The 20565-nt window shown below is 40.3% G+C and overlaps 1 protein-coding gene across 1 annotated transcript in view; it reads right to left on the bottom strand.

Annotated features, from left to right (window-relative positions):
* CCDC191 (coiled-coil domain containing 191) overlaps positions 1-20565 on the bottom strand; it is a 97293-nt gene that overhangs the window by 52920 nt on the left and 23808 nt on the right. Inside the window, exon 8 of the mRNA XM_005674941.3 lies at positions 7496-7686. Coding sequence (XP_005674998.2) covers positions 7496-7686 — 191 coding nt within the window. The remainder of the gene's footprint in view (positions 1-7495; positions 7687-20565) is intronic.

Consider the following 20565-nt stretch of genomic DNA (forward strand, 5'->3'; position numbering starts at 1 on the left):
CTTTCCCTATTGTGATAATGCAGGGATTCGAGGATGTACTTGGGTTTGTGGGAATGGTAGGAACACAGAAGCCAGGGATCCAGAGACAAGGCTGGTTCTGTTCTTGCTCCCCTGTGGTTCCCTTCAGCAGAGTGACACTTTTGCAGACAAGCCCATTTTCATACCTTTAAAATGATGATACCAAAAGCATGAATATTTCTGAAACTGAAAAATCACTTCTTAAAAGCTCAGTCAGATGTGATTTACTTCAGCATGCTAACCCAAAGAAATGGTTCCACAGTTCCCAAATAAACATAAAATGAAGAGGCCCTTTATGGATTCTGTCCCAATGTTTCCAAGGTAAAATCAGGGAATTTCTGACAAGAGTATATAAACTGATCATTATAATTATATAACAAATGCAGAGAAAGGCTGTCTCCAAAGAACTAAGTATATAAAATGTAATAGGTCCAAATAGGAATTTAAATATGAACCAGGCTGCTCAGAATCAACACGTCAAATGCTACGTAGCTGTTGATCTAAAACACAGCAGTCAGAAGAACACTAACTAGATAGAGGACCCTGGGCAAGCAACTGAAAGTGTCTCAGATTCCTCTTCAAAAGTAGTGTCACTCTAACAACAACAAGCCCTATACTGCCCATCACACAGGAGTCTGTTTTTAAAGATGTAATTAAATTTTAAAAAGAACCTGAAAATATAGAACACATGCATGTGTAAGGTAACAGCACTATCTAAGGACAAGACTATTAGATATTTAAAAAGTGAGTTTTTTAAAAGGAAGTGAGAAATGATAAATAAATAACCATATGCTAGTGATCCGATAAGAGTGCTGAAATCTGATGCAGAACACAAAAATAGCTGCATTTGGGATGAGCGGGTTCAGCAGGAACAGCAATGCATAAGCTAATGCATTCCGAAATGCACCAGGTAGCCCCCTCCAGGGAAAACATGCAAGATAACACAGCTCCACTTTAAAGAGATTTAAAGTGAGCCAGCCAGGCCAAGTCTGGCTGGTCCTCCTGCCTCTCTGGCAGACATACTAGGAGCTTTACCAGCTTTGGATGCCACGTAATTTCTAGCCTCTCAAATGGATACCAAGATGAGCATGGGGGAAGGGCAATGGACCGTGATTAACAGAGATGCCTCATAAATGACTGCCCTACAGCACGCTGAAATCAGGAGGGTCAGAAACGGGGACTGGCAGTCTCCTGTCAGGTCTGCCTTCCCACACCTGGCTAGCCTGGCAGGTTCACCCCAGCCTGTCCCCACACAAGCTGAGTATGCACCGGCTTACCAGTTTTCCCCTAAACTGAAAAATGCTCTCTTCTACTTAGTCATGATCTATCTCTCTCAAAAGATGGGACCCAAGAGTTCCTATTTTTAAAAAGCTGCTTGGGGGACTGCAATGCATGATAGCCAAGTCTATGTCATGCCTAAGTTTTTTATCTTATTGCGCCTTCTGTTGCAATTATTTTTAGTATTTGGGTCAATTTTTAACTTCCCCACTTAGATTGAAAACTCCTAAAAGGCAAGAATGTTCAACACCCTTTTTAGTTCCTCTGCAGGTACTTAAGAAAGAGTTTAGTATACAGTAAGCATCAGTAAAGCTGACCAGGTGAGCGAATACATGCTATCAGACAGAATAAATGAGTGAGTGAATGAATAAATGTCACGGTTTGAAGGATGACAAAGCGCCTGCCACTGTACTCCCCAGTCCCCATCACTGACATTCTGGGCACTGTTTCCAGACACTGCCTATTAAAGTGAAAGTTTCCTAGGAGGGATAACATCAAATTGAGGAGTACAGAGACAGAGGAGGAGGGGCTAGAGGGACACAGGGAAGAGAGATGAAAGCCTGGTCCAGGAAAGGCCCAAAGCACTTGTTCAAGAGAAGGCAGGGTTGAGGATACCGTGGAGATTAGTAAGGGAAGGACAGAGATGCTTCCCAGGAAAGAACTGAGGAATCGGGAGAGTAGGCTCAGGAAGGGTGGGGAGAGAATGTTGAAAACAAGCCCTGCTTCTTTCCAATGTGTCCAGACTGGCTGTAAATGGAAGGAATATGGTGGAGAGGAGGAATGGGAAGATCTGAAGCCAATTTTCAAAAGTGAATATGCTAAAGAAATTAAAAATACAGTTCAAGTCCAATACCACCATGGCCGAGGGTCTAACAGTGTTGTGTGCCACCATTTCGTTGTATTACCTGAGCGGCTAAATCCTTAGTTAAGAGTTTCGGAATATCTGTCAATGTTCCAATTTTATTACAATATTGTACTGACATTCTATATACATCAAAACTACTTTTAAAAGAAAAAAGACAAAAATTCCTCTTAGGGAATTTTTAAGAAAATTTAGAAAATAAACCTTTAGAAAAAGGTGTATCTTTCAGGAGAAATATATGAATGAGTGAGACTCTGAGCACAGGCTCAGTAAGAAAAGAAGGTGACTAAATCAGGAATGAGAAGACAGGGATTTGTTGTTGCTCCAGAGAGAAAGTGGGAAGAACAGAAAGGAAGGAAGGCAGAGAAAGAAGCCCCAAATGCTGGGCCCTGCAAGGGGGACAGGCCAGTAAGAGGAAAGCCCGAGTGGCAAACAAATGTGGATTCAAGAGCTGGAGCCTCAGGATACAGCTGAGATCTGAGAAACAGACACAACACATGACTTTCACGTCCAGGTGAATGGGCTAAAGAATCACCGATGTTCCGTCAATCTGGTAAGAGTTTAATTTCTATAATGAGTAACCCATTTACAATAAATGTGCTCTACCCTTTGATCCCACTATTTAGGGGAAAAATGCTTGAAAATGTATGGAGTTAAATTACAAAAGAGGAAGCAACCGAGTTCTTCATTCCTCCACTGGCTCACCTATTATTCATCAGTTACGTATTTAGCATTCACAGAGAAACTGGGAGAAACTCTGACAAGCATGGCAAGGGGATCCTGGCTCTCCTGACACCCTTAGTCCCACTGACACTTCTTGGTTTCTGCTTGTAGTAGCTATCTTTGAGCTTTTTTCTCCACCTCTAATAACCCAACCTTCTTTGCACAAAATCACCCAAAAATTTCCTAACGCAATCTCTAGAATGAAGAACATGCAGAGCGCCAGGGATTTGTAGGAAAGCAACATGAAGGACAGCGTGGCTCCTTTTCTATATTTCTAGCTTGACTTGTTATTTGTTAATTACTGCCCTGGTTTCACACCTGCAACCATCTAGAGTCAACGGCGATATACCAGAAATACATGACTGTCTTAGGGAGCCGTCACCTAGATTTTCTTTAACTAGGAGCAGCACAGCATAGGAAAAAGCATCTGACTCAGCATCCAAAGGACCAGGCTCTAGTATTGGATGGGCTACTTGAAGCTTTATGACCCTGACAGAGTTATTTATCCTTTCTGTGCCTTACTTTTGCAATCTGTAAAATGAGGGGCTGGATCAGATACTCCTTGAGCTACCTTCCTACTCAAAGAGTCTCTTGCTGTAAAGGTTTATAGTAAAAAAAATTATTATAAGTTAAATATTTTCTAACTTTGACACTTTAAAAAAATGTAGTATCTGTGCTGAGCATTTAAAAATAGACATTTGAAAATAATTCACAGATATGAGACAAGAAGTTCTAAGAAGATCTTTAAAAAAAATTGGCACATAATGCTATTATGAAATCCCCATTTAGTGCTTTTATTTTAAATAGCTTAATTGGAATGGAATCTCAAGTTCTTCAGATTTTTCTTCCTAAGGTTTCTTCTTCTGGCATGTAAATTTCACAGACCACTCTGAACTTTAACATCTTAGTTTCCACTCCTGTTACGCCCTCACTCATGATGTTTCCCCTTTGCAACACCTCTAATTTCCTTCCCTTTTTTATCCAACAAATCCACCCAATTCTTTGGTCCATCACTGGGTCCTCAAAATTTAGAAGTAAATTGTAAAATGCTCTTTCCCCACACTGAAGATATTCCCTTAGCATACTGTAGGAAAGGAAAATTGTCTAAGTCACCATCCTGCTTAAAAATCTTCAGGCATTCACCTTTATTTACCAAAGAATGCCTAAACTCCTTGTCTTACCATTTAAGGCCTTTCACAAGTTGATGAACTTGACAACCACAGGCTTGATTATTTCCAGCCACATTTCATGCCATCATCTCACTCCCTACTTCTACTTAGGAATATCCCACTAACCGCATACAGAATCCAACTTAAGACTCATCTTCTTGATAAAGCCCTTCCTGATTGATTATATTCTCTGCAGCAAAAGATGGAGAAGCTCTATACAGTCAATAAAAACAAGATCAGTAGCTGACTGTGGCTCAGACCATGAACTCCTTATTACCAAATTCAGACTTAAATTGAAGAAAGCATGGAAAACCACTAGACCATTCAGGTATAACCTCAATCAAATCCCTTATGATTATCAGTGGAAGTGAGAAATAGATTTAAGGGCCTAGATCTGATAGATAGAGTGCCTGATGAACTATGGAATGAGGTTCGTGACACTGTACAGGAGATAGGGATCAAGACCATCCCCATGGAAAAGAAATGCAAAAAGGCAAAATGGCTGTCTGGGGAAGCCTTACAAATAGCTGTGAAAAGAAGAGAAGTGATAAGCCAAGGAGAAAAGGAAAGATATACCCATTTGAATGCAGAGTTCCAAAGAATAGCCAGAAGAGATAAGAAAGGCTTCTTCAGTGATCAATGCAAAGAAATAGAGGAAAAGAACAGAATGGGAAAGACCAGAGATCTCTTCAAGAAAATTAGAGATACCAAGGGAACATTTCATGCAAAGATGGGCACAATAAAGGACAGAAATGGTATGGACCTAACAGAAGCAGAAGATATTAAGAAGAGGTGGCAAGAATACACAGAACTATACAAAAAGGATCTTCATGACCTGGATAATCACGATGGTGTGATCACTCATCTAGAGCCAGACATCTTGGAATGTGAAGTCAAGTGGGCCTCAGAAAGCATCACTACAAACAAAGCTAGTGGAGGTGATGGAATTCCAGTAGAGCTACTTCAAATCCTGAAAGATGATGCTGTGAAAGTGCTGCACTCAATATGCCAGCAAATTTGGAAAACTCAGCAGTGGCCACAGGACTGGAAAAGGTCAGTTTTCATTCCAATCCCAAAGAAAGGCAATGCCAAAGAATGCTCAAACTACCGCACAATTGCACTCATCTCACACACTAGTAAAATAATGCTCAAAATTCTCCAAGCCAGGCTTCAGCAATACGTGAACTGTGAACTTCCTGATGTTCAAGCTGGTTTTAGAAAAGGCAGAGGAACCAGAGATCAAATTGCCCACATCCGCTGGATCATGGAAAAAGCAAGAGAGTTCCAGGAAAACATCTATTTCTGCTTTATTGACTATGCCAAAGCCTTTGACTGTGTGGATCACAATAAACTGTGGAAAATTCTGAAAGAGATCGGAATACCAGACCACCTAACCTGCCTCTTGAGAAATATGTATGCAGGCCACGAAGCAACAGTTAAAACTGGACATGGAACAACAGACTGGTTCCAAATAGGAAAAGTCTTATGTCAAGGCTGTATATTGTCACCCTGCTTATTGAACTTCTATGCAGAGTACATCATGAGAAACGCTGGACTGGAAGAAACACAAGCTGGAGTCAAGACTGCCGGGAGAATTATCAATAACCTCAGATATGCAGATGATACCACCCTTATGGCAGAAAGTGAAGAGGAACTAAAAAGCTTCTTGATGAAAGTGAAAGAGGAGAGTGAAAAAGTTGGCTTAAAGCTCAACATTCAGAAAACGAAGATCATGGCATCCGGTCCCATCACTCCATGGGAAATAGATGGAGAAACAGTAGAAACAGTGTCAGACTTTATTTTTTTGGGCTCCAAAATCACTGCAGATGGTGACTGCAGCCATGAAATTTAAAGACGCTTACTCCTTGGAAGAAAAGTTATGACCAACCTAGATAGCATATTCAAAAGCAGAGACATTACTTTGCTGACTAAGGTCCATCTAGTCAAGGCTATGGTTTTTCCTGTGGTCATGTATGGATGTGAGAGTTGGACTGTGAAGAAGGCTGAGTGCCGAAGAATTGATGCATTTGAACTGTGGTGTTGGAGAAGACTCTTGAGAGTCCCTTGGACTGCAAGGAGATCCAACCAGTCCATTCTGAAGGAGATCAACCCTGGGATTTCTTTGGAAGGAATGATGCTAAAGCTGAAACGCCAGTACTTTGGCCACCTGATGCGAAGAGTTGACTCATTGGAAAAGACTCTGATGCTGGGAGGGATTGGGGGCAGGAGAAGAAGAGGACAACCGAGGATGAGATGGCTGGATGGCATCACTGACTCGATGAATGTGAGTCTGAGTGAACTCCGGGAGTTGGTGATGGACAGGGAGGCCTGGTGTGCTGCGATTCATGGGGTCGCAAAGAGTCGGAGACGACTGAGCAACTGAACTGAACTGAACTGATATTCTGTAGGAGCCTCCTCAGTTAGTTCCCTCTAGTAGGTTCTCAACAGCCAAAGGAGATACATTACAAAGTATATAATGCTAGTTCACACCTGTACTATTTCTAGATTTCATCTTCCCCACAAAACTGAGTTCTTAGAGGACAAGGGGTCATGCATCAGGCTCCTACGTACCCACCCCAAGGCCTGATGCTGCCACGGGGATGCACAACTCCAGCAGTGACACTCCCTTCTATCAATACATGATGATACTTTCACATACGATTCATCCAATTTCCCACCCAGAATGAACAACAGAATCGCTGGTTGAGAAGTGATTAAACCTAAGACCATGAACTGCTCCCTCCAGCTTTTCTCACCAATAAACAAATGGTTCCTTCCACATCTATGATTTTGGTTCAAGAAGACAAAGTTGAGCTTGGAAATCAAAAGAAGAAAACATATTTAAAGTTGGTAGAGCAAAAGAAAGTTTTCTTTGAGGACAAATTCTGTGTCATTCACAAGTCTAAGAGGGAACTGATATAAAGGTGTCAAAAACCTCTAAATAAGGTGTGGGGAAGTGGGAGAAATCATTCTTGCAAGGTTTGCTCTCCCAAATGGATGTTCTTTCCCTATGTCTGTAATTAACATTCTATGTGAGGACAGTGATTTCTATCAATGAAAATTACTAGCACATAAGCTAAAATCTGTCTCCTAAATTGTAAGATGGTCCAAGGTGGTCCATGCTACTATGTCAAAGGACAAGGGAAAAAGCATAATACTAACTTCCTTTAAAAAAAAGAAAAGCATGTACATTTGTATATTTTAATCCAATTTTTTTTTTGCTTATAATGTTCAGTTAAAATTTTCCAGTTTGGAATGTAACAGAGAAAAACAGTGATATATTTTAAATGTAAATGAGATGATTCCAGTGAACAGCCTTTTTAGAACTTATTTTTGGGTTCTTCAGGAGGAAAGCTGTCCTACATAAACATAGAAACATAAACATATGTCCTACATATACATTTTCATGGCATTTAATTCATGGTGTTAATACATATAATAGTACCTGTTTTCTTCTCTAAGGTAATTTTCTATAGCTTGAGTCTCCCGCCCCAACTTCTGGGATCTTGTGTAGTCTCTCCAGGCCCGCAGGACCTTCAGTTGCAACTTCCAGTCGGACAGGGTCCCAGCTTTCCCCAGCTTAATCCTATGATCAAGAATCAGCTTGTGCCAGGCAGAGAAATACCGTTTTTGACACTGCAATGGAAACATTGGAAAATCAGTGCTAGGGTTTCTAATATCTACTGATGGGAACCCTCTCCTCAGATTTCCCCCTCATACTTTAACAAATCTAGGAACTTGATGGAAAGGGAACAGACAATTGCTTTATGCCAAGAATGATGAGAAACACTCAAGTCTTGCAGCTAAGGCACTATCAGCCTCATGACTTAAGCTATTACTACAATATTTAACTCTTGTCTTAAGGCACTAGTCCTACGTAGAGCTGGAGGAGCTGTCACAACTAAGATCTAAGTTAAGAGGCCTATTTGGGAGACTTGAAAGGTCTGCTTACAATAGATCTCCTGTGCCAAACTGTCTTGGGGCTTACATGCCAACCGGGAACATCACTGATGTTCTACACAAATGAACACAGGAGATCCCATAGCATGGAATGCAGTTTCCGGTGCCTCAGAACAAGACAGCTAAAAATGGCTTCAGCTGAGCTACCACTGACCATGACCACATGACCGCTCACCAAAAGCAAGCTCACCAGTGCTTTTGGTGAGCACTCCAAGAGAAACTAGATACCCAGGCTGCTTGCAGTCTTCCACTATATGTATCTGACAACAAATCAGATAAGGTCTACTGACCCTAAGGATGTCCCCAGAGGAGTACTGATGGTCCCAGGCTAAGACCTACATCTTCTATTTTCACATTTTATGCTCCTACTTCATCAAATTACTTTCAGTTCTTGGCCTTATACCAACCACACTGTTTTTGCACTTCCCCATTTATGGTCATATTAATTTCTCTGTCCTTTTATGCCCTCTCTTTGCCTGATGACTTCAGAAGTCACCTCTCTCGGGAAGCCCTCCTATTACCAATCACTCTCCCCACATGTAAGTACTCTTCCCCTGGGTTGCCAGAGCAACCTATGCTTTCTAGTCAAAGCAGTCCTCATACTATATTACAGTCACCTGATACCAGTCTTCACAAGGCTGTGAGCCTCTAGAGAAGGGCCTCGCAGATCTGGAGAGTGCCCCACATGCGCATGCTCAGTTGCTCAGTTGCTCAGTCATGTCTGACTCTGCGATGCCATGGACTGTAGCCCGCCAGGCTCCTCTGTCCGTGGAATTCTCCAGGTAAGAATACTGGAGTGGGTAGCCATGCCCTTCTCCAGAGGATCTTCCCAACTCAAGGATCAATCCCAGGTCTCCTGCACTGAAGGTGAATTCTTTACTGTCTGAGCCCCAAGGGAAGCCCTGTACCACATGTGGGGGGCACTGCATAGATAAGTAACTGCATAGAAAGTGACTCTGGGAGGTCCAAGAGATGCCTAGCGACCAGCATCAAGAACTTGGTGGCCATACCAGGGTTGGCCCTATTTATTGCTTCTTTCTCTTTAAAAATACTTATCCTTCACTATTTCAACATTTAGTAAGCACCCACAGTGTTTGAATTTCAGGATTCTGAACAAGTTTTTTTATGATATAATCTCTGCATTGTGAGGTTATAAGGAGAGAGGGTATATAACTTAAAGACCAATAGCATAGGCGAGCATAGGCTGGAATTCCTAGAATAGCTCATTTGGCCTGAAATAGTTCCCACAAAAGAAACCAATTATATTCTCATTTAGACAGACTAAAAAATCTTGTTTTTTATAATTTTCCATTAGGAGAAACCACAAAAAGTCTTTAAAAAGTCCTTGTTCCTTCTCCATTATGTCAAACGAGGACAGATTTTTCTAGACTTTCACCTTAGACACAATGGAAGGAAAAACAGGAAGGATGGAGAAAGTAAGAGAAAAGGGAGGAAGAACAGAATGAATGAAGGGAAATTCTCTGAACATAAGATACATTTTTAGTCATAACAAGGAAAAGATGCACAGCTGCCTGTTGAGGGGGTATGTTTTTTGATTATTATTTATCTATCCTAGAAAATACAGCATGAAAAAAATAGTGTTAACTTGTGCACTGTAGTCTAAAGAAAATATCATATCTATTTGCAGATTCATTTAAGAGTTTCTTAAGAGACTTGATGAAATATTCTATATATAGGTAACTATCTCTAATTTTAACTCCTGGAATATTTCTAACAATGAAATAGTACAAACATAATCCACCTTGATGATAATAGCACTATTAAGAGTGTCCTTCTTGGATTTCCACATTCTTTCTCTCTGTAAAATTCAAAGCATTTCACATGTATTATTTTATTAACTCATAGACCATCATTACAAAATAGACTTCAGATATTATGATTTACCTTACCAAGGCAAACTTCAAATTGAAAGGGGATAATGGCTAAATTCACAAAGTGAAGAGTTCATGGTATACCTAAGGCTAAAATGAAAACATTCAGGCATTCTGATGACCCTAATATACCAGGCAAAAATTCTCTTAAAGAGGATGAGCAAATTATTTGCTTTTTTTATACTGAAAGAGAAAGAATTTGATACATCACTTACCTCAGTAGAAAAGCACTGCTGGAAAACGTGAATTTAAGAGGGGGAAAATTTGAATTTGTAAATGCCATAGTCAATATATTAATATTTCTTTAAAAATACTTATGTTTAGACTTTGAGAGCAAAATGATCAGTTTTGAAGGTCTGTAATTCAGTTTCACTACATAGAAGTTAATAGCAGCAAAGTGACATACTCATACAGTAACTGCTTTCTTGAAATCACCTTGCCCTTGGTTTTTATCCCTGTCTACTCCGAAGAGCAACCCAGCAATCCCATTTAAATTAAAAAAAATAAAAGTATGAATCAATAGTCACTTAGTTATACTTGATTCACAGTAAACATTATTTAGACAAACAGGAGTCCCAAAAATGTGCTTGGAAGAAAATATTTGAGAGAGGAAAAAAGTCTGTCTGCTCTGGGACAAGATGCTAGCACTCTGTTTTTACTGAGGACAGACAAGAAGTGCTGCAGCTGACAGTCGCTATCTACTTACCCTTCCTATTATGCTCCCCCAAGCAGAGTCCCCACAGTGCGCAGGCCTACTTCTCCTCTACAGTTCTCCACTCTGGAACTACAGAAGGGCTCTATCCCTTTGCTCTTTGAAACAAGAACTATTACTTAAAATCAAAGCTGGTTGGAAAAGGAACAGATTCTGCTTAAGCCAGAGAACCATGTTTGAACGAGGCAGACAACTAGTCTTATCTCCCTCTGTTTCTTATCTAGCTCATTTATTTCTGCACCATGTTTTTATTTCTAATAGATTCTCAAATAATGTCATTTGCTCTTTTACTAACTTCTAACTTCTCTTTTTTACAGTTGTGGTGATAATTAAGACTTGTTACAGGTAAATAAAATGCTGAAAATCACTGTGGGAAGAACTGCTTCTAAGTACATATCTACCTGCACTGCAGGCAGATTCTTTAGACTGAGCTCCCAGGGAAGCCCATGTTTAAAATAAAATATGACAAAGTGAGTTCAAAATTGGGAACGGAGTACATCAAAATTGCCACCCTGCTTATTTAACTTATATGCAGAGGCCCTCATGGGAAATGATGGGCTGGATGAATCACAAGCTGGAATCAAGATTGCTGGAAGAAATATCAACAACTTCAGATATGCAAGTAATACCACTCTAATGGCAGAAAGTGAAGAACAACTAAAGAATCTCTTGATGAGGGTGAAAGAGAGTGAAAAAGCTGGCTTAAAACAACATTCAAAAAACTAAGATCATGGTATCTGGTCCCATTACTTCATGGCAAACATATGGGGAAAAAGTGAAAACAATGGCAGATTTTATTTTCTTGGGCACAAAACTCACTGTGGCCAGTGACTGCAGCCATGAAATTAACAGATACTTGCTCCCTGCAAGAAAAGCAAATCTAGACAGTGTATTAAAAAGCAAAGAAATAACTATGTCACAAAGGTCCATCTAGTCAAAGCTATGGTTTTTCTGGTAGTCATGTATGGATGTGAGAGCTGGACCGTAAAGAAGGCTGAGTGCTGAAGAACTGATGCTTTTGAACTGTGGTGTTGGAGAAGACTCTTGAGAGTCCTGTGGTCAGCAAGGAGATCAAACCAGTCACTCCTAAAGGTGATCAACCCTGAATATTCATTGGAAGGGCTAGCGCTGAAGCTCCAATACTTTGGCCACCTGATGCCAAGAGCTGACTCACTGGAAAAGACCCTGATCTTGGAAAAGACTCAGGGCAGGAGGAGAAGTGGGCAATAGAGGATGAGATGGTTGGATGGCATCACTTACTCAATGGACATGAGTTTGAGCACACTCCGGGAGATACTGAAGGACAGGGAAAGTGAAGGACAGGATAGTGAAGGACTGGCATGCTGTAGTCCATGGAGTTGCAAAGAGGTGGACATGACTGAGTGACTGAACAACAACTACAAAGTGAAATTTAGAAAGTTTTTAAGTGAAATGCTTTTCTTCTTTCAAAATCTTCTACAAAACATCATTCAGTCATTAAGGATTCCACTCAAGAGAAGAAATGACAGCTCACTCTGCTAAATTTATTACCTGCACTGGAGTTGCCCTCCTTTTGTTGGCAAGAAAAGCTCTTCCCTGAAGTGTAATCACACCGCTGTCACTGGGAATGATTGACGTTAGGTGGAACAGCAATTTGCTATCTAATCTTCATTGTAATTCTAACCCTGTCACTAGAGATGCTTGTTCTGATTAATGAAGTGGGTAACTCATCAGAATTCCTCTGCTATTTCCCTTTTGTCAGAAAGCTCAGTGATAATTGCATCAAAATTCTCAGTCATGGAGAAATAAACAATGAATTGTAAAGAGGACAAAAATGTCAACAAGTTTACAATTTATTTTTGCCGAATGGAACTAACTGTGGTGCAACTAGTGGTCTAGGGGAGCCAACCAAGGACCGAAGGTTAGAAATAAAGAGCTCAGCTGACTCTTGGCTGCTGCCAGGCCCAAAGAAACAGACATCCTAACACTATACGAGAAAGCAATCCTCCGTATCTCTTTTCCTTTTGGAGGACCACTATCTTGAGGCAGAGGACCCCACAGACACTAAAAAGTGCCTGAAAAGTGGAGAGGAGGACCTTTCAATTTATTCATATGGTGTATCACAATGATTGATCTGCATATGTTGAAGAAACCTTGAATCCCTGGGATAAACCCCACTTGATCATTAAAAGGTATATGATCCTTTTAATGTGTTGTTGAATCTTGATGATACAGCACTGAAAAACTGTCCCCTATATCCCATCTTACTCCTGATTTGAGAAAATCATTGTGCCCCCCCGACCCCTGAACACATACACTCTTATAACTACATAAATACATCAATGAAGAAAAGATCAGTTTTCAGCACTCAGTGCTAAGACCTGGATTTGCTGTTGGGTTTCATGGAAAAGCCTAAACTTTGACAACCAGTGCTATGTGAAATGCTCACAATGGCTACAGACAAAAGGTACTTTTGTTATGGACTGAAAGCTGTGATGTCATTTTACTTCTGTGTTTAATTTTTTCCCCTTCACTTTTAAACTTCAAAAGAAGAAAAAACACACTTTATGACAGAAATTTGACAAACATCCAAAAGCAGAAAACAAGAATAAACCCCCTCAGTCAGCTTCTTCTGGAATTTAAAAATAAATCCCAGACATCAGACATTGTATCATTTCACCCACAAATGCATCAATATGTATTACTAACACAAGGACATTTTGTAAATTCTTCTTAATTCTTCTAAGAAGTTTAAATCAATAATATTGCTGCAATTATCTAATTCAGTTTCACTGCAGAAGTAGCAGAATTTCAGAAAGCACTTGCTTAGTCTCATCATATTACATTTTTAACCAATAAAACACTTTGGGATCTTTTAACGAATGACATAGTACAGTCCATAAGCTGACTCTTCACTAGGCTAGGGCTCCTTTCCCAACAAAGCCTGGACCAATTTTCATAACCTCATGTCTTTAGAGAAGGCTGAGCTACCGCTCCCCATCATCTTCTCTTTCATGCCCTTCTAAACCTTCTTCCCTCTTCTACCAGTCTCTCCTCCCTGCCCATTCTCCCCACCCTAGCATCACTGAATCCCCCTACCCCCAACCCCTGGCAACTACAACTAAAAGTACGGTTTACCTCAGAATATATTAGAAAAATGCTGGATCCACCTCATGTTGTCTGACAGAAGACAATGATGTGAAGTCATTTGTCCTCACCCATATGGTTCTTAAGATCCTTATAAATACTCACCTGAAATGTCTAGTGTTCAGGGGAAAAAGATATTCTACTTTGTATAATTTAGAGAATGGGCTTAATTTATGCCAAAGACTCTTAACTTTTTTAAAAGCAGAATCTAATCAGCATTTTTTAAAAGATTAAAAAAAAAATCCCATGCTTCTGAATTGGAACCTCTTGGATCAAAATGGCATTTTGAAAAGCAAAATGCCATTGCAATGTTTTGGTAAATTGGCTCTCTCTCCCTGCCCCTTCTGTGAGAGGTGAGAGTAAAGAAGAGTATAGTAACAACTAAACACATAGCCTCTTTACTAATACTAACAAAATTTTATTTAGAAAATTTCCACTGAGTGCCTATATAAAGTAATACATAATAATGCTTCAAAGTTGTCCTAAAATGCACACCACATGCTATCCTTGGTAATAACAGAGAAAAGTTACATGAATTCCAATATTCTTCATGTGTGTGCCCAACATTTCTCTTACTTTGCAGTTTTATATGTAAAAAGGCTTTTCTTTCATTTCCTTCTCCAAACATAAGACAACATTATTGAGAGGAGAAAAGCAATTGCTGTTTCAGCTCAGAAATGGTGGTGTTTCAGTGTTATGTAGGCAGTCCTGCAAAAATAAGATCTCTGGGAAGGAATCATGATGTATAAACGAGGTTCTTACCTACATTGTACAGGAGGCAGTGATCAAGACCATACCCAAGAAAAAGAAGTGCAAAAAGGCAAAAATGGTTGTCTGAGGAGGACTTTCAAATAGCTGTGAAAAGAGAAGCGAAAGGCAAAAAAGAAAAGAAAAGTTATGCCCATTTTAATGGAGAATTCCAAAGATAAGCAAGGAGAGATAAGAAAGCCTTTCTCAGCGATCAATACAAAGAAACAGAGGAAAACATTGCAATGGGAAAGACTAGAGATCTCTTCAAGAAAATTAAGTGATACCAAGGGGACATTTCATGCAAAGATGGGAACAATAAAGGACAGAAATGGTATGGACCTGACAGAAGCAGAAGATATTAAGAAGAGGTGGTAAGAATACACAGAAAAACTATACAAAAAAGATCTTCATGACCCAGATAATCACGATGGCGTGATTATCACACCACCTAGAGCCAGATCACCTAGAGCCAGGTATCCTGGAATGCGAAGTCAAGTGGGCCTTAGGAAGCATCACTAGGAACAAAGCTAGTGGAGGTGATGGAATTCCAGTTGAGCTATTTCAAATCCTAAAAGATGATGCTGCGAAAGTGCTGCACTCAATATGCCAGCAAATTTGGAAAACTCAGCAGTGGCCACAGGACTGGAAAAGGTCAGTTTTCATTCTAGTCCCAAAGAAAGGTCAAACTATCACACAATTGCACTCGTATCACGCTAGTATGCTCAAAATTCTTCAAGCCAGGCTTCAACAGTACATGGACCGTGAACTTTCAGATGTTCAAGCTGGATTTAGAAAGGGCAGAGGAACCAGAGATCAAATTGCCAACATCCACTGGATCATAGAAAAAGCAAGAGAGTTCCAGAAAAACATCTACTTCTGTTGTATTGACTACGCCTTTGACTGTGTCGATCACTATAGACTGTGGAAAATTCTTAAAGAGATGGGAATATCAGACCACCTGACCTGCCTCCTGAGAAATCTGTATGCAGGTCAAGAAGCAACAGTTAGAACTGGACATGGAACAACAGACTGGTTCTAAATCAGGAAAGGAGTACATCAGGCTGTATCTTGTCTCCCTGCTTATTTAACTTATGTGCAGAGTATATCATGAGAAATGCTGGACTGGAAGAAGCACAAGCTGGAATCAAGATTGCCGGAAGAAATATCAATAACCTCAGATATGCAGATGACACCACCCTTACGGCAGAAAGCAAAGAATAATTAAAGAGCCTCTTGATGAAAGTGAAAGAGGAAAGTAAAAATGTTGGCTTAAAACTCAACATTCAGAAAACTAAGAACATCGCATCTCGCCCCATTACTTCATGGCAAATAGATGGGGAAACAGTGACAGACTTTCATCTTTTTGGGCTCCAAAATTACTGCAGATGGTGACTGCAGCCATGAAATTAAAAGACGCTTGCTCCTTGGAAGGAAAGTTATGACCAACCTAGACAGCATATTAAAAAGCAGAGATATTACTTTGCCAACAAAGGTCCATCTAGTCAAGACTATGGTTTTTCCAGTGGTCATGTATGGATGTGAGAGTTGGACTATTAAGAAAGCTGAACTCCAAAGAATTGATGTTTTTGAACTGCGGTGTTGGAGAAGACTCTTGAGAGTCCCTTGGACTGCAAGGAGATCCAACCAGTCCATCCTAAAGGAGATCAGTTCTGGGTGTTCATTGGAAGGACTGATGTTGAAGCTGAAACTGCAATACTCTGGCCACCTGATGTCAAGAGCTGACTAATTAGAAAAGACCCTGATGATGGGAAAGACTGAAGGCAGAAGGAGAAGGGGACGACAAAGGATGAGATGGCTGGATGGCATCACTGACTCGATGGACATGAGTTTGAGTAAGCTCCAGGAGTTGGTGATGGACAGGGAGGCCTGGCGTGCTGCAGCCCATGGGGTCACAAAGAGTCGGACATGACTGAGCGGCTGAACTGAACTGAACTCATGTCACAACCATAACATCGAAGATGCCTCCTTTAGGTCTTTATTATCATATCCTCTAACAGAGATACTTAAATAAACAAACCAAAACCCTCGCCCCTAGATTTAAGATTTAGTGAGTGTCAGCCCATCCTTCTTTGTTTTCTTCAACTTTTACATGCAGGAAGGATCACAGATTTGCTTATCTGAAGAAAACATAAAATGCATTTCAGAACAGGGTGAGAATTAAGAAGGGCACTTGCTAACCAGTGTAAGAATTTCATAGTTAATCCCTTGTTGTTTCTGCTAATTAGCAATGACACATGGATTGCTGAATCTCCCCAAGAGATTTCACTGTAAGATCAAAGAGAAAGTAGGGTAGGGTAGAAGTACAAAGTTTCTATATAAAAGTAAGTGTTTTGACAACATAAAAAGACCTGGTACTAAAATGGGTGGGAAAGAGGTATGAACAGTGCTACCCCTGAGCTTGTGTATTGGTAAGACAGCCTGCTCTGTTTCTCTCAGAGTCTCCTATTAAATAATGTGGCCCAAATGTGATGTTAAGAAATTGTCTGACAAACAGAAGCCAGAGTCAAAGCACAAAGAATATAGGAGTTAAAAGAGCCTGAACTAGAGCAACCCTGAGAAACAGATTCTTTGAAGTCTTCCTGCAAATTACTTAGCTTGCTGTTGAGTTTGTGCTAGTGAACTGTTCGGAGGGTGCTGACAAGAGCTTCCTGCTATCTCTCTGCTCGCTGCAAGCCAGGTAGGCATTTTCCCCCTTTTTATACTGTGGTCATATTTAGGCTGCTGAGTATCCAAGTTTCATTACCCAAGGGCAGCTTTAGGCTCCTTCAGAGCCAGGCTATGAACATGGATTGGGACCAACATAATGAGCCCAGAGGACCTGCTAACTCTGCCGGCGCTTACCAGGGGCCGTTCTGTTTCCAGTCAAGTCTATGTAAAAGCCTGAAGAGTCTGGTCAGTGGGTTTTCCCCCATGTCTCAGTTTTACCTACATCCACTGGAATAATCGAAATTGAGAGGTTCACTGACAATAAAGCACATGAATAACATAATCATATGAAAGGGGAAGGGGAAGAAAACAACCAACCTAGGTAACTTTGGAAAACAATTTTGGCTGAATAAGGCTGAAATCAAAAATAGCTGTATACATATACACAGTAGCCAGTAAATTTGTTTCCACAGAAGTATAGGTTACCAATTCTAAAACTACTTTTATAGTATACTAGGACTAAAATAGTTTAAATAATTCAAAATAAAACAATTTACAAATAAAACAGTTTAAAATAATTGATGCTTTCGAACTGTGCTGGAGAAGACTCCTCAGAGTCCCTTGGATTGCACAGAAATCAAACCAGTCAATCCTAAAGGAAATCAACCCCAATTATTCATTGGAAGGACTGCTGCTAAAGCTAAGCTCCAATACTTTGGCCATCTGACGTGAAGAGCCAACTCACTGGAAAAGACCCTGATGCTGAGAAAAATTGAGGGCAGGAGGGGAAGAGGGCGACGGACGATGAGATGGTTGGATGGCATCCCTGACTCAATGGACATGAGTTTGAATAAACTCCGAGAGTTAGTGAAGGACACGAAAATCTGACATGCTGCAGTCCATGGGTTTTAAAGAGGCAGACACGACTCAGTGACTGAACGGCAACAACAAGGGCTAAATAAATATATTTTAGATAATAATTTCCAGGCATAAATAAGCAAGGGGGAAGGCTACACTGAAACCTATGATGCTGGATTAGGGTTGAAGTTATTAAAATTATTTTAATATACAGATAGATACGGAAAAAGTTACAAAAAAGGAAGGGAAGAAGAACATGTCCTCTGTGCTGTTGTACCAGAACTGGATGTTTCAGTATGAACTAGTGGATTTTAATGTGCGTACACATAGACAGACACAGAAAAAAATATAATGTGTGTGTATATGTAGGTTAGTATATGTACATCAATTTCCCAAATCTGTCTGCCAAGAGGGTCCAGAAAACATGCAGTAAGCACAGCTAGCAACCAGATCTCGGTTTCTAAATATTCTCCAACAAATGGAAGTAGGGTTCCAAGTAGAAGTGGTTGGTTCCAGAGTTAGGGCAGGGAAAGTATAACATGAGCTTGGAATATCCTATGGTGCCAGAAAGAAAGGATTTTGAAAGGGCAAAGGAATCAACCAGAATGAGTTCCCATGGCCAAGATTAGAATAATTTGGAAAACAAAGTAAATAATAATATTAGAATATAATCCAAAGGATCAAGTAAATATCCTCAAGTCCATACTGATACAGATAGGTAACTGAAAAAATGAGTAAACAAATAAATGGGGAAGAAGGTACAGTTTTCCCTTCTAGAAGAATCTAAATGAATAAATGGAGAAAAGATGAGGGAAATACAAAATCATCCTTAGACAACTACCACATAAATTATTGTTACAGGGAAGTTACAATGAATGCTAAAATCGGTAAGTGAAAGTTTAAGGATAAACAGAATACTTGCATAGTTTCACAATATTTCCTCTAAGATATGAATTACAAAGGAAAACATGGTAACTTTACAGTGGAGAAACCCAGCAGACACAATCTTATGTGACTGAGGTGAACATCAACAGTAATAAGACATATTAACATTATGTGGAGTTCCCTGGCAGTCCAGGAGTTAGGACGACATGCTTTCACTGCTGAGGGCCTGGGTTCAATCCCACATTGAAGAACTAAGATCCCACAAGCCACATGGCACAGCCAAAAACAAAAACAAAGATTACGTACCCCAAGAGAGTTCCAGAAAAACATCTATTTCTGCTTTATTGACTATGCCAAAGCCTTTGACTGCGTGGATCACAATAAACTGTGGAAAATTCTGAAAGAGATGGGAATACCAGACCACCTGACCTGCCTCTTGAGAAACCTATATGCAGGTCAGGAAGCAACAGTTAGAACTGGACATGGAACAACAGACTGGTTCCAAATAGGAAAAGGAGTATGTCAAGCTGTATATTGTCACACTGCTTATTTAACTTATATGCAGAGTACATCATGAGAAACGCTAGGCTGGAAGAGGCACAAGATTGCCAGGAGAAATATCAATAACCTCATATATGCAGACGACACCACCCTTATGGCAGAAAGTGAAGAAGAACTAAAGAACTCTTGATGAAAGTGAAAGAGGAGAAAAAGTTGGCTTGAAGATCATGGCATCCGGTCCCATCACTTCATGGCAAACAGATAGGGAAACAGTGGAAACTGGCTGACTTTATTTTGGGGGGCTCCAAAATCACTGCAGATGGTGACTGCAACCATGAAATTAAGAGACACTTACTCCTTGGAAGAAAAGTTATGACCAACCTAGACAGCATATTAAAAAGCAGAGACATTACTTTGCCAACAAATGTCCGTCTAGTCAAGGCTATGGTTTTTCCTGTGGTCATGTATGGATGTGAGAGTCTGACTATAAGGAAAGCTGAACTCTGAAGAATTGATGCTTTTGAACTGTGGTGTTGGAGAAGACTCTTGAGAGTCCCTTGGACTGCAAGGAGATCCAACCAGTCCATCCTAAAGGAGATCAGTCGTGGGTGTTCATAGGAAAGACTGATGCTGAAGCTGAAACTGCAATACTTTGGCCACCTGATGTGAAGAGCTGACTTATTTGAAAAGACCCTGATGCTGGGAAAGATTGAGGGTAGGAGAAGAAGGGGATGACGGAGGATGAGATGGTTGGGTGGCATCACCGACTCAATGAACACAAGTTTGAGTGAACTCCAGGAGTTGGTGATGGACAGGGAGGCCTGGCGTGCTGCGGTTCATGGGGTTGCAAAGAGTCAGACACAACTGAGCGACTGAACTGAACTGAACTGATATTATACTGAGAGCGGATCAGGATCATTTCTTATTGCGTTATCACCAATAATGCATAATCTCAATCTAAGAAGAGCTTCGGAAAACCTCAAATTGAGAGGCATTCTACAAAATACCTGACCAGTACTCTTCAAAAATGTCAGTCATAAAAGAGAAGGGAAGTCTGGAGAATGACCACAAACAGGAGACTAAGGAGATACAGCAAGCAACTTCAGCATGAAATTACAAATGAAGTCCTAAAGCGGAAAAAGGACATTGGTGGAAAAATAGGTG

This window comes from Capra hircus, chromosome 1, assembly GCF_001704415.2.
Source record: "Capra hircus breed San Clemente chromosome 1, ASM170441v1, whole genome shotgun sequence".
In the NCBI taxonomy this organism is placed as follows: Eukaryota; Metazoa; Chordata; class Mammalia; order Artiodactyla; family Bovidae; genus Capra; species Capra hircus.